The sequence below is a fragment of the Diceros bicornis genome, chromosome 13 (assembly GCF_020826845.1).
Source record: "Diceros bicornis minor isolate mBicDic1 chromosome 13, mDicBic1.mat.cur, whole genome shotgun sequence".
Taxonomy (NCBI): domain Eukaryota; kingdom Metazoa; phylum Chordata; class Mammalia; order Perissodactyla; family Rhinocerotidae; genus Diceros; species Diceros bicornis.
The window spans coordinates 15,365,592-15,379,004 of record NC_080752.1 but is presented as its reverse complement, the minus strand read 5'-3'; the positions used below and the strand labels follow the sequence as shown (position 1 = coordinate 15,379,004).

The window sequence follows — 13,413 nt, the reverse complement described above, 5'->3', positions numbered from 1 at the left end:
TTACCTCCTCGGAGATGTCTCCCTTAACTACTTTATTGAAGAAGGCCCCACTGTCATTCTCCATCACAGCACCCTGACCATTTCCTGCATGGCACATCACAGTCTGTAATATTATTCATCTCTTTGATTGTCTCTCCCACAAGACTGTAAGCACCACGAAGGGAAGGAAGGGCTCACCACTATCTCCACTGCCTACCACTGTACCCTCGATATAGTACCCTATATATGGTAGGTGCTCAATAAATACTTGTTAAATGAATGAACGAATGAATCGAGACTCAAAAAATGACACACAAGAAAACACTACAGACATCACATCACATATCACAGAGGCAAGAGGTGGTGGTGGTGTTGGGGACAGGAAGGGAACTCACATTTACTGAGTGACTATGATGTACCTGACAATAATTTAGGTACTTTAGATTCTCAATAACCCAAGGAGGTCAATATTAATATCTCCACTTTATAGGTTAGGCAATTGAGGCTCAACCTGCTCAAGTTACTGGCAAAACCAGTAAGAGCAGCAGTTTTAACTCAGCACTGTTAAGCTCTTTCTCCAAACCATGATGCTTCCCTAGATATTAAACAGCTACTGTATTTCATCACTAAGTAAGATTCTATTATACATGTAAATTGCACTTATCTAGGAATACATTTCTACCCCAAGAACCAGTTTCTGTTTTTCTTTTTTATTTGTTTTGGTTTTTTTAGGCTCATCCTAAAGCCTTTTTCAGGTATCTCTTGTTATCTGGGACAAGTGAAGGCAGAATGATGCAGCAAATCCAGACTACGGATAAATCAGACATTTTGTCAGAACTTTTTTCTTGAAGTCTTTTTCTTCTCAGAGTAAGAAGCTACTATGATTAGGAAGTAGGTCTGTGTTCTGATTTCATTCTGTGGGACTTGAGATCAACTTATATTGGCTTAATTTACTGTCTTACCCCATCACCAAATGCTGTTCTGCTGGTCACAGAACAGGAAAAGCTGAATGGTCTAAGGAGATCTGATCCACAGTCCTGATCTGACTAGCACAGGCTCCAAGTATCTGAACACACAAATGAAACCATCTGGCTTCTTCCCTCTGACCACCTTAGGGTGAATGTGTTAACGACAGAAAGGTGGGGCCTGGATAACGCCCAAACGGTTCTGCTGGGCTCTGAGCAGACTCACAGGATTATCAGAGCAGAAGGGACCTTAGAGACCATCTACGCAAATCCCCTCTTTTAACAGGCTAGCAAACAGGCCCAGGCAGGTGGTTATTTATTTGCCTAAGAGAAGCAAGACTCCTGGCTCCTAGTCAAGTGCTCTTTCCACTACGATACTCTGCACCTCCCTAATCAAGAACTAGTGATATGTCAAAGTCATCCGTAGATAACATCTAGATAACACAAGAGTGTAAATTCCCCAATGTTTCTCTTACTCTCCATCATTTAGAAAACCCTGAACAAAAAGAATATACACAGTAAAAACAAAGGAGATCTGGAAGAGCTATTTTAATTTTCTATTAAACATTCTTCCAAAGGCATTATTTTACGCCATATCTTGCTGGGTTATAAGAAACATTAGCATTAGAGAAACTAGGAAGAAAGATAAATTAAATGTGGAAATTAATTAAACCAAACTTATATGAAAAAGGACAATTACAACAAAGGACTGAGGGCTTTACAAATTTAATTAAATTAATATGAGATTATAATTTGAAAACTGTGCATCTCAAAGCAAATTTTATTTGTTCAATTATTTTTAACAGCAGCATTTTATGACTCTAATACACTGATTTTTCAAGAAGGAAACCCATTTAAAAATATTTTTATTTTAAAAATAGGCCTGTGTTCAGCTATAGATCATATTTCTTTTATTTTGATTTGGGAAGAAAATACTGTTTTGATGGCATGAAATGCAAAATTTAAAAGTTTTTTTTTTTTTTAAAAACATCCCAGTACAGAATTTTAAAAACTCTTAATGAAAAATAGATTAAGGTCATTAAGTGTACAACACTAATTACTGGCCAGCTACTGTTTTTCTGTTTCTTCCCTAATTCTCCCAAGGAAAACTTAAATCGAATCTTCAGCAGAATAATCCTTAAAGATACTTTATAAGCAAAATGAGAGCTTTTGTTTACATAGTTTTTGGATTTTGCTGTTCCTAATTTTATTCTGAAACTCAATTTTACCCCAAACCATAATTACCGTATTAACTTTGTAATGCACAGTTGTATGCAATTCAGCAAAGCAGTAGTATACCATCAGGCTCCAATCAACCAGAGCTTAGGAAAAATAGGATTGGTCACACCCATTGAAAAACAAATCTGACGCTATTTGCCCATGTGTAGTTTCAGTCGAAGTTCTGACAAGGAAATATATGGATATCTTGATTCTCAAAGGTAGGCAAAGGGAGTGCTTCACAGCTTAGCTTTGTCCGGCTGAAGCTGAAGATTTTGTAACTTCATAGCCAGACCCATGTTGCCAGTGATTTTCAATTTGCCTTGAAAGAAGGCCTGTAAGTAAAGAAGAAAGAAAACTTATTATTTGGTGTTTTTTGTTTTGAGATTGGGGATATTTCTAGACTATCCAGCCCCGAGATCATTCATTCATTCATTTTTTTTTTTGTGAGGAAGATCAGTCCTGAGCTAACATCTGCCAATCCTCCTCTTTTTGCTGAGGAAGACTGGCCCTGGGCTAACATCTGTGCCCATCTTCCTCTACTTTATATGGGACGCTGCCACAGCATGGCTTGCCAAGCGGTGCGTTGGTGCGTGCCCGGGATCCGAACCGGTGAACCCTGGGCCCCCGGAGCGGAGCAGGCGCACTTAACCGCTTGCGCCACCAGGCCGGCCCCTCAAGATGATTTATTTATCCTGGTCTCTAAAACTTTGTTCAAAATACGAAACTTGGCTTTCCAGAATAGATTTAGAACCAGATTCCCCAAAAGGAAGGATGTGTAAAAGCCATGCTTTACACAGAGCAGTCAAAAGGCACATCCTTCCCAAATGTCTCCTCTTAGAAACTGAGTCTGCCTTTACCTGCCTTCCTCAAAGGTGGTGCATTTTCCAAATATTAGGCAAAGTGGGTTCATACTAGGTTGATTTTGTTTAAAAATCATTACATGTGGATCGGGAATATGAACTGAAATTTCCAGTAGTCTGCTGGGGGAAAAAGCACATGCATAGCACAGAAACTCTTGGGATTCCATACAATGCGGATGAAATGTCACCAATTTGTTTTAGGTCTACATGATTAAGGATTTATCCCCCACAGAGGGAGGCCAGGCAGCCTGCTGAGACTGAGGTGCTTGTGTTAACCTTTGGCTCAATCAGAAGAATCAAACCAATCCGAGGCACAGAACCACAATTTGTTCCGTTTAACAACTGCCTGGGATTAGATCACATGATGTTTGCTAAATTTATCATGTAACAAAATCCCAGGAGAACTTTAGAGAAAGAGCAAAACTGGGAACATAGCATGATTTCCCTGCTATGATCTCAGTCTTTTAACTCAATTATCAAAATAAGGGAAGGCTAGATGAAAAAAGTTTCTGGTAGTCTCAGCTTTTTAAGCAAGTACATTAAGTTAGGAGCTCTCTGCCTCATCCATAGGAATGCGCAGAGCTCTCTTTTTCTACACCTTCTGGTAAGGGTGACTAATTCCTTTTTTTTCCCCTCCTCTGTCTGGACAAACTAAATATTTCTTTCTATATGGCACACAGCCTTCTGTCTGATGATTTAAAGGTCAGGTGTCTCAGAACACAACATATTTAACATACGTCCTTTAAAAATACAGACCAGTAGTAGCTAGAAGAGAAACTCACCATCTTCCTCTTTTTTTAAATTAAAAGAGAAAATGACTTTTTCTTTATTAATTACTATAGAGAAAACATGAATCTTCATCCTTTAGAGAATCCAAACATAAGGATCATTTAATCTGGCCCCTAGGTGTTCTTTATGTGTGCTTTGCACTGAGAGTACACCGCTTTGTTTCAACTGCAGCCAAACACTGAAATGGTAATTTCTACTGCATTTAATGGTTTCCGTCAAATCCTCTACTGAGCATAAGGGAAGGCCATTAGCACATTAATAGAAAGGTCTGTCATTTTTATCTTTAATTCCTTTGGGTGCTAAGAGGTGTTCAAGAAAAATAAGCTGACACTTCGCTCCCCCAGATGGGCAGTAAACAGATAAACTGAGAGAATGAGGGGAGCTGATGTGTGAAGTCTGATCACCCTGCCAAGGAAGTGCACGGAGTGCACAGTGGATGAGGAGCAGTGGCGGGGGGAAGGAGGAGCACAGCCAGCTCCTATACTGGTGGCCTCTGTTTTGTCCAGACTTTTGGAGCAGGCTCAGTGGGTGGAAATGTCAGTGCCAATGGTGTGTATTCAGCTGAAACGTCACAGATGCAAGTCTCTCACTTGTCAAAGCATCAGCTGAAATATGCTTAGTTGCTTAGAAAAAGCATTTGAAAAGGAATACGAGTGGGAGTCAGATTTAGTTGTTGTATCCAATCTTTCCAATTACCAGGGGACCAGAGGAACAAGACCTAAAATAAATCAGGCTGCCGCATCAAAAATATAAGGTTACAATGGAAAGAAGCATCTTAGTTTCTTTTTTGTTATCTCTAGCTAAAGAAAGCTCAGTATATCAAGTCTGTTCAACACTGTGCAACTAAAGAGTATAGGAAGACCCTGACAATCTGGGGCCCAGGAAAATCTATACAAGGCATAAATATATTTTAGACAAATACAATTTAATCCAGCAACTGTTTACTGAAAACCTAAAAATGTCAGGCATCGTGCTAAGTTCTGGAGACATGAAGACAAATAAGACATAGTTTGTTCCTTTGAGACACTCACAATCTGATGGGGAAGAGAGAGGCACATTATGACTAATATAACGTGACAAGTGCTAAGCTAGCAGTCCAATAAGTGGCCCAGAAGAGGGACTGGCTACAGCTCCCCAACAATTTGGAAGGAGGTCTTTGGAGATAACATCTGAGCTAATTTTGAAAGACAAGGAGTTTGTCAGGGAAGGACAGTTCAGGCAAAAAGAGCATGGCAAAGACACGAAATGTAAGAGGTCTTACCTTTGTTCACACCGCTCCCTCCCTCCACCTGGATTGCTCCTACTCTCCATCTGCACTGCTAACTTCTGGTCACCCTTATGACTCAGCTCAAGTGTCGTGGCACCTCGGATATTCGGCTGCACTAAATCTTTTGATCTGTCTCGTACCAAATTGTGGATGGCCTGAGCATGGAAACTATTTCTTATTCATCTGGGTCTTTCCAGCACAAAGAACAGTGGCACACAGTTTGCTCCACAAACGTCTGTCATTTGTTAAGTGAACATTTTGGGGAACACTGAGTTTTGTGAGTTTGACCACTTTGCACTTGATGGTATGAGGCTGAGGCAGGAGATGAAGTGGAATGGGCTAAAAGACCCACCTACTGGAAAGATACAAGCCCCATCATACTTACCGACTGAGGATTCATTTTACCCGTCATCAAAGCCAGTAAGTCTGAGTCGGCCATTGTGATTGTGCAGTCGGCCTTCTTATCTACAACAGAGATATGCAGGAGAAGGAAGGAGAACAGGGGAGTGTTCAGTTTCACGTATACATTTTAGTCAAAAGCCACTGACTGCATCAGAATCACACCCAGTACGGGAGCAGTGTGGGGAAATGGGTCCCCACATACACCTCTATGTATGCAGCCTGGTAAAATGTGGCATAAATCACAAGCAACCTTGATATTTAACAAGAGGGAACTGATTAAATAAATTATGGTATTCATATAATGGGATATAGTGCAGCCATTAGATGATATGGATCTACATTCACTGACCTGAAAAAATGTTCATGTTATACTGTTCATGATACTGTTATTTAAGCAAGTTACAAAACAAACTGTGAGCATGCTCCCATTTTTGCTTAAAAACAGATATTCAATTATATATGTACAGGAAAAACATCTGTAAACTTAGACACCAATACATTAATAATAGTTATTGTGGCACACAGACTCTACAGTGATCCCCATGATCCCTGCCTCCTGGTGTTCAGGCCTTTGTATGATCCCCTTCCCTCGAGTGTGGGCAGCACCTGTGACTTGCGTCTAGCCAACAGAATGTGGCAAAGGAGATGGGATGTCAGTCCTGTGGTTCTGCTACGTTATATAAGGCTCTGTCTTGCTAGCATACTCACTCTCACTCTCCTGCTAGCCTTGAATAAGCTAGCTGCCATGCTGTGACCTGCATATGGAAAGGGCCACATGGCAGGGTACCGGCCTTTAGAAGGTGAGGGCAGACTATGGCCTACAGCCAATAAAAAACTAAAGCTACCATTCTTATAGCTGCAAGGAAATGAATTCTGCCAGCAACCTGAGTGAACCTGGACATGGACACTTCCCCAGTCAAGCCTCCAGATAAGAACCCAGCCCTGACCAACACCTTGACTGCAGCCTGTGAGACCCTATGCAGAGGACTCAGCTAAGCTGTCCTCAGCCAACTTACCATGGAAACTGTAAGGTAATAAATGTGTGCTTTGTTTTAAGCCACTAACTTTGTGGTAATTTGTTATGCATAAATAGAAAATGAATACAGTTATCTAGATCAAGGGTTAACAAACATCTTCTGTAAAGGATTAGACACTAAATATTTTAGTCTTTGTGGGCCACTAGGTCTCTATCACAACTACTAAACTTTGCTTCTGTAGTGCAAAAGCTGCTATAGATAATACATAAACAAATGAGTGTGGCTGTGTTCCAATAAGACTATTTTCAAAACAGGTAGCAAAGAGGGAGAAGAAATTTGCAATTCATATATCAGACAAAGAACTTATAACCAGAATATATAAAAAACTCCTATTACTCAATTAGAAAAGGTTAGATAATCCAATACAAAAATGGACAAAGAAACAGGCACTGTACAAATGAGGATCTCCAAATGGCCCAAAAAGCACATGAAACAGTGTGCAATTTCATTAATCATCAGGAAAATGCAAATTAAAAGCATAGATGAGATACTACTAGTACATACTAGAATGAATGGCTAAAAAAAAAAAAGATACCAGTGCTGGTTAGGACGAGGAGCGACTGAAAGGTCAGTACAATGCTGGAGGGACTGTAAAATGGTACAGCCACTTTAGAAAACAGTTTGGAAGTTTCTTATAAAGAGAAACATATATATGCCATATGACCCAGCAATCCCACTCTTAGGTGTTTACCCAAGAGAAATGAAAACATATGTCCACACAAAAACCTGCATGTGAACGTTCATAGTGGCTTTATTCAAATTGCCAAAAGCTGGAAAAAACCCAAATGTGCATCAACTGGTGAATGGATAAACTACTCAGCAACAAAAAGGAGCAAACTACTGATGATACATGCGACAACATGAATGAATCTCCATGAAAGAAGCAGGCTCAAAAACTACATCCTGTATGATTCCACTTACATGACATTCTGGGAAAGGTAAAACTACAGGGACAGAAATCAGATTAGTGGCTGTAGGGACTAAGGATGAGAGAAGGGGACTAACTATACTTTTTGAGGTGATGGAAATACCTATATCTTGATTTTTGGTGGTGGTTATACAACTATATGCATTTGTCTAAATTCATAGAATTGTACATCTAAAAAGGATAGATTTTATTGTGTGTAAATTATACGTCAATGAACCTGCCAAAAAAGAAAAACCTGACAGTTCCAAGTACTGTCAAAAATGTGAAGCAAATGAAACTCTAATATAATGTGGAAGAGAATGTAAAATAATATATCTACATCAAAAAACTGTTTGGCTATCCTGTACCGTATGACCTAGTATTTCTAATCCTGGTTATATGTGTAATGGAAATGAGTACAAATGTCCACTAAAAGACACATATGAGAATGTTCAAAACAGCTTTATTCATAAGGCCCCCAAATGGAAACACTGCAGAGATATATCAACCATGGAATGAATGAATGAATTCTGGTGCATTCACATGGTAAAAATGAACTATTGCTACATGCAACAATATTAATGCTGAGCAAAAGAAGCCAGACTTACAAGAGTAAACATTGTATGGTTCCATTTATACGAATTTCCAAAATAAATAAAATCAGTCCATGGTGATAGAATTCGGAATAGTGGTTCCTTCTGGGAGTGGATAGTGATGGGAGGGGACATGAGGGAGGCTTCTAGAGTGCTGGCAACATTCTGCATCTTGACCTGGGAGATGTATTCATTTGTAAGCATTGATGAAGCTGTACACTTCAGATTTATGCTCTTTATCACAGGCTAGACTTCAATATAAATTTTACACAAAACAAAAACAAAACAACCAGTGGTGAGTTGGATTTGGCCCACGGGCCACAGTTTGTCACCCATGACGTAGATGGTGGGATTACAGGAGAGTAATTTTTTCATTTTGTTTCTCTATCTTTTCTAATTTTTTTTACCCTGAGTGTATAGTACCTATATAATACAAAGTTTTTAAAATATTAATTTTAATATCATCAAACTATAAAGAAAAAAGGCTATACAATTAAGACTCTAATATCTCATTGCTAAATCAGCCATGTCCACCTTGGACAAATGAGAGGTTTCAAGTACAAAAAGAAAATTACACCAAGAAATCAAATTTTTCAGCAGTCAGTGTTTTAGGCAAACAATATAACAACAGTTCTCGAACAGCTGGCTCCTCCTCAAATTAAAGTTGGCCTCTCCCCGAAACCAAGTCACCTTCTATCTCACTATTCTGTTTTATTTTTCTTCATTGCCCTTATCTGAAACTACCTTACTTATTTGTATATGTGTTTTCTGTGTGTATTTGTCCACCAGAATGAACACTTCACGGGCAGGGCCCTTGTCAGTTTTGTTCACTGTTACATCCCCAGGTCCTTGAAGAGTGCTAGACACATAAAAGGCAATCAATAAATGCCTGGTGAATAAATAGGTAGATTATATATAGTTCAGAAGATTATCAAATTATGACCCAAGAGCTAATCAGATAATCTGTGCCTTAATAGAAGAGATATGGGTTGCTATGGTCTAAATGTTCGTGTACCCCCAAAACTCATATGTTGAAGTCCTAATGACTGATAGGATGGTATTAGTTAGGTGGGGCCTTTGGGAAGTCCTAAGGGTGGAGCCCTAATGAATGGGATTGGTGCCTTATAAAGGAGGCTCCAGAGAGATCTCTAGCTCCTTCCACCATGTGAGCCCACAGCGCGAAGGCACTGGCTATGAACCTGGAAGAGAGCCCTCACCAAACGTGACCATGCTCGTGTCTTGACCTTGGACTCCCAGCCTCCAGAACTGTGAGAAATAAATTTCTGTTGTTGATAAGATACTCGGTCTGTGGTAGTTTGTTACAGCAATCCGAATGGACTAAGGGGTAAACTGTTAGAGAACAGCATGCCCATATTATTAAATAATTACAAGAAGATTGAAAATTAAAAGTTTTATTCTATATCTTGGAACTCAGGGATAGTCCCTAAAAAGACTGTGATTCAATGGCCATTCCATCTTTGCCTCTAACAAAATTTTCTCTTATTACTGGAAAAAAGGTCTGAAGCTTTGAAAATGAAAGAATTTACAGCTAGAAAATCCAATTCTCTTATAGATCTATAACCTCAAAGAGCAGGGAGGAAAAAAAGCTAGCAAATTGAGATAACAGAACTTGATTTATAATTGGACTTGATCTTAATATTGCAAGAAAGGACTCGCAGTCACTGAAAGGTAACTCTAGGAAGTGAATATCAGCCTTTACTGAGCTCTCACTATGCTGAGCGCTTCACATACATGGACTCATCTGATCTTTACAACAACCCTATGAGGGTCAGAGAAGTCAAACAAGTTGCCCAAGATCACACAGCTCATAAGTGACTGAGCTAGGTCTGAAAGTAGATTCCTGCTGCTAAAGCCCATACTCCCAGCTCCTAAGCTCTATGGCTTCCTCCTGTTACAGGAAGGATACAAACCTTCAACAGCTCAGTTTTAATTGAGCCTTCACCAATTCATCAGCATCTGGTGAATCTCAGATCTTTCTCAGTTCCCCAAGTTCTTTTGAGGAGTCTTAGACAAGTCTGATGGGTTCAAGCAAAATTAATGTTTTATATATGGGTTGGGGAGAAAGCAAGGATTTACTGAGCACTTACTATGCATAAGCACTTTACATACCTTATCTCATTTAATCCCCACAACAACTCCATGGATAGAAATTATTCTCACCATTTTCTAGATGAGACCACTGGACTCAGGGAAGGTATACACCTAGTAAGTGACAGAGCCAAGGTCTGAACCCAGCTTGGGTATCTCCAAAGGCTATGTTCCTTCTACTGTACCTTGGGGATGGGAGACTCTGAGGCTTTCTATATCATGTTCCCCACAAAGAGGCAGGGTTGAGAACTCAAGTTAAGTGCAGAGAGGGCAGAATAAAGGAATGAAAGAACAAGTGTCATGTTAGATTAATCAAAGTTGGCTTCCTGGAGACATGCTATGTGAGTCGTTTCAAAGGAGAGGAGGGAGGGGCAGAATTCACGCAGAAAGGCACCTAGGCAGGAAGAAAATATTATGGAAAACTCACAAAATCTGAAAGTCCTTAAAATAACCATCTATATAATCATTACCAAACTCTTAGAATATAAGCAAATGAGATACATTTAAGTAAATCTTACCTCATTAACAGTAAGTAAACCTCTCAACACTATGTACAAGCCAAAAGAACTAGCAATTCTCTTTAAGATGCCAGTTCAAACTAGGACGGGTTATCAATACTTTAACATAGCTGATCTCTAACAAATGGTCATTTGTTGGCTGATGTAAAAGGAGCTGGCAATTTCCAGGCGTAGCTTTTACCAGGTAAGTCCACATTTCAACACCACTCTTGGCTGCCAACAAGTGTCAGTTTCAGCAGAAATTTCCCTGCTCCAGGGTAAAATCCCTCCAGGCCTGGGATGGGGCACCAATGTGGGGAGAGCTCTGTACTGCCAGAGTACACATGCAAAGAACAAGGTTTTTCTGAAACGATGCTCAATAGCTTTCCATAAGCATATTATCTTGCATGACAAACACACACCAGTAACAAAATAGAAGAAATTTTTTTTTTTAAAAATCACCTTAACATCTGCCTGGGCATACCGGAATATAATACTGAAGTAAGGGCTGGCCCCGTGGCTTAGTGGTTAAGTGCAGGTGCTCCGCTGCTGGCGGCCCGGGTTCGGATCCCGGGCGCGCACCGACGCACCACTTGTCCGGCCATGCTGAGGCCGCGTCCCACAAACAGCAACTAGAAGGATGTGCAACTATGACATACAACTATCTACTGGGGCTTTGGGGGAAAAATAAATAAATAAAATTATTAAAAATTATTAATACTGAAGTAACTATTAACCTCAGTCATTAAAAAATTAGCACTATTTTCCAAAAATTCTTTTTATTTTTAAAAGCTAAAATCTAGATGAAATATTTAGTTTTTCTTCCTACACCACATTAAAGTGGCAGCCCATAGAATGCAAACATATAGTTATTTTTCTGCCCACTCATTTTGAGGGGGAAAAAAAAGACTATATGAAATTCAGGTACTTTCCACAACAATGCCATGCTGCCCACACCAGATGTCCTTACCACCCCTCAGCCTTTCCCTCATTAATCTCTGGTTGATTCCTTATTCAACAGCACATATAACACTGCTATTAACATTTTCTCCTGTCTCCAAGCTCTAAATTCTATTCGAAGAGCTCTGTCAACCCCCTTTCTCCCTTAAAATGCCCCTGAATATTTATCTACCCTCTCAGAGAAAGAAGTATCCATCCCTCCTTCCTAAGGCTCACCCTCCTTCCACCTGCGCTCCTATGTCATCCTCTCCTCCAGAACCTCTCTCTGTAATGTATCAGTAATGAAACTCTACTATCTTTGATATACTTCCTTCTCCTACACAGCTTCCAGATCCCATCAACTTCACCCCAAATATCCCTGGCCATGTAACAACATCCTTTTTTCTCACTGCCAACACTCAGGCTATCCTTTCTGCTCACTTAGACAGTAGCAACATCCATCCTCCTAACTGCTCTCTCTGCCTCTGATTTCTGCCTTTCCAATTCATCAGGTCTGATGCACCAGCTTCATCTTCTACAACATAACTCTGACTTTCACTTTTCTACTTAAAAACCTTTAATGGATTGATTATATATCAAATCACTTTCAAAGTTCATAGCATGGTATTTTAAGTCCTCCAAAAAGCTAGTTCCCATCCATCATTATTTCTTAATTGCACCAGGCTCTCTCCTACAAGAGAAAGGTAACATACAATGTAGCTACCAGTTACTGAATGCTTACTAAGCATCATTCATTCATTCTGCTGTTCATCTTTGAATTATTTATTTTATTGAAGGCCTACTATGTATCAGGTACTAGTCTAGGCACTGAGAATGAAGCAGTGAACATAACATGCAAAAAGCTCTGCCTTCACGCAGCTTACAATTCAAGTAGGGGAGACGGACAATAAGCATTAAATAAATAAGCAAGATTTATATGGTATATCAGATGGAGATAAGTGCTATAAAGAAAAATAAGGCAGAAAAGGACAACAGGGAATGGTAATGGGGGTGTGATTTTAAATGTGTGGTTAGGGAAGGGCTAACTGAGCAGGTGATAGTTGGGCAAAGATCCAAAGGAAGTGAGGGAACAAGCCATGAGGATATCTAAGGGAAGGCAATTTCAGGCAGAAGGACAGAGGAGAAAGCCCTGAACTGGGAACACCTCACGTTTAAGCAATAACAAGGAGGCCAGTATGACTGGAGCAAAGTGAGGGAGAGCGTGGTAAGACAGACAAAACTCGGGCCAGGTCATGTGGTACCACTGTAAGAACTCTGAGCTGAAAGCCACTGGATGGTTTAGAGCACAGGAGGGTCACCATCTGACAAGTTTTCAAATGATCACTCCAGCTGGTGTGTGGAGAAGAACTTGTAGGGGGCAAGGTTAGAAACAGGGAGACCAGGCAAACAAATGATGGAGACTTAGACCAAGGTGGCAGGAGTAGAGGAGGACAGAATTTGCTGGTGGATTAGACCGTGGAGTGGGAGAAAGAGGAGCCAAGGATGACTTCAACGGTTTTGGTCTGAGGAACTGGTACGATAGAAGAGCAATTTACCGAGATGGAGAAGACAGTGGGAGGAGTACATAATTAAAGGGGAGTAGGAGGAAGATCAGTTCAGTTTTATACATGTTAACTTTGGGATACCTATTAAATATCTGAGTAAACTTGTCAATTAAGCAGCTGGATATACACCTTAGAGTTCAGCAGCTGAGTCCACGCTGAAGATATCTGGGAGTCATCAGTGTAGAGATGGCTTTAAAAGCATGAGACTAGATGAGATCCCCAAGGAGTGAATGTAGATAGAGCTGAGCCTTGCAGCACTCCAACGTTGAGAAATTTGAAGATG

General features: G+C 40.1%; 1 protein-coding gene across 1 annotated transcript in view; it reads right to left on the bottom strand.

Moving 5' to 3' along the window:
- Positions 1-1,478: 1,478 nt before the first annotated feature.
- The window catches only part of SCP2 (sterol carrier protein 2), a 126,845-nt gene continuing 114,910 nt past the window's right edge, over positions 1,479-13,413 (bottom strand). The window contains exons 15-16 of the mRNA XM_058552445.1: positions 5,467-5,546; positions 1,479-2,497 (exon numbers count right to left, since the gene is read on the bottom strand). Of these exons, the coding sequence (XP_058408428.1) occupies positions 2,402-2,497; positions 5,467-5,546 (176 nt within the window). The 3' untranslated portion in view covers positions 1,479-2,401. The remainder of the gene's footprint in view (positions 2,498-5,466; positions 5,547-13,413) is intronic.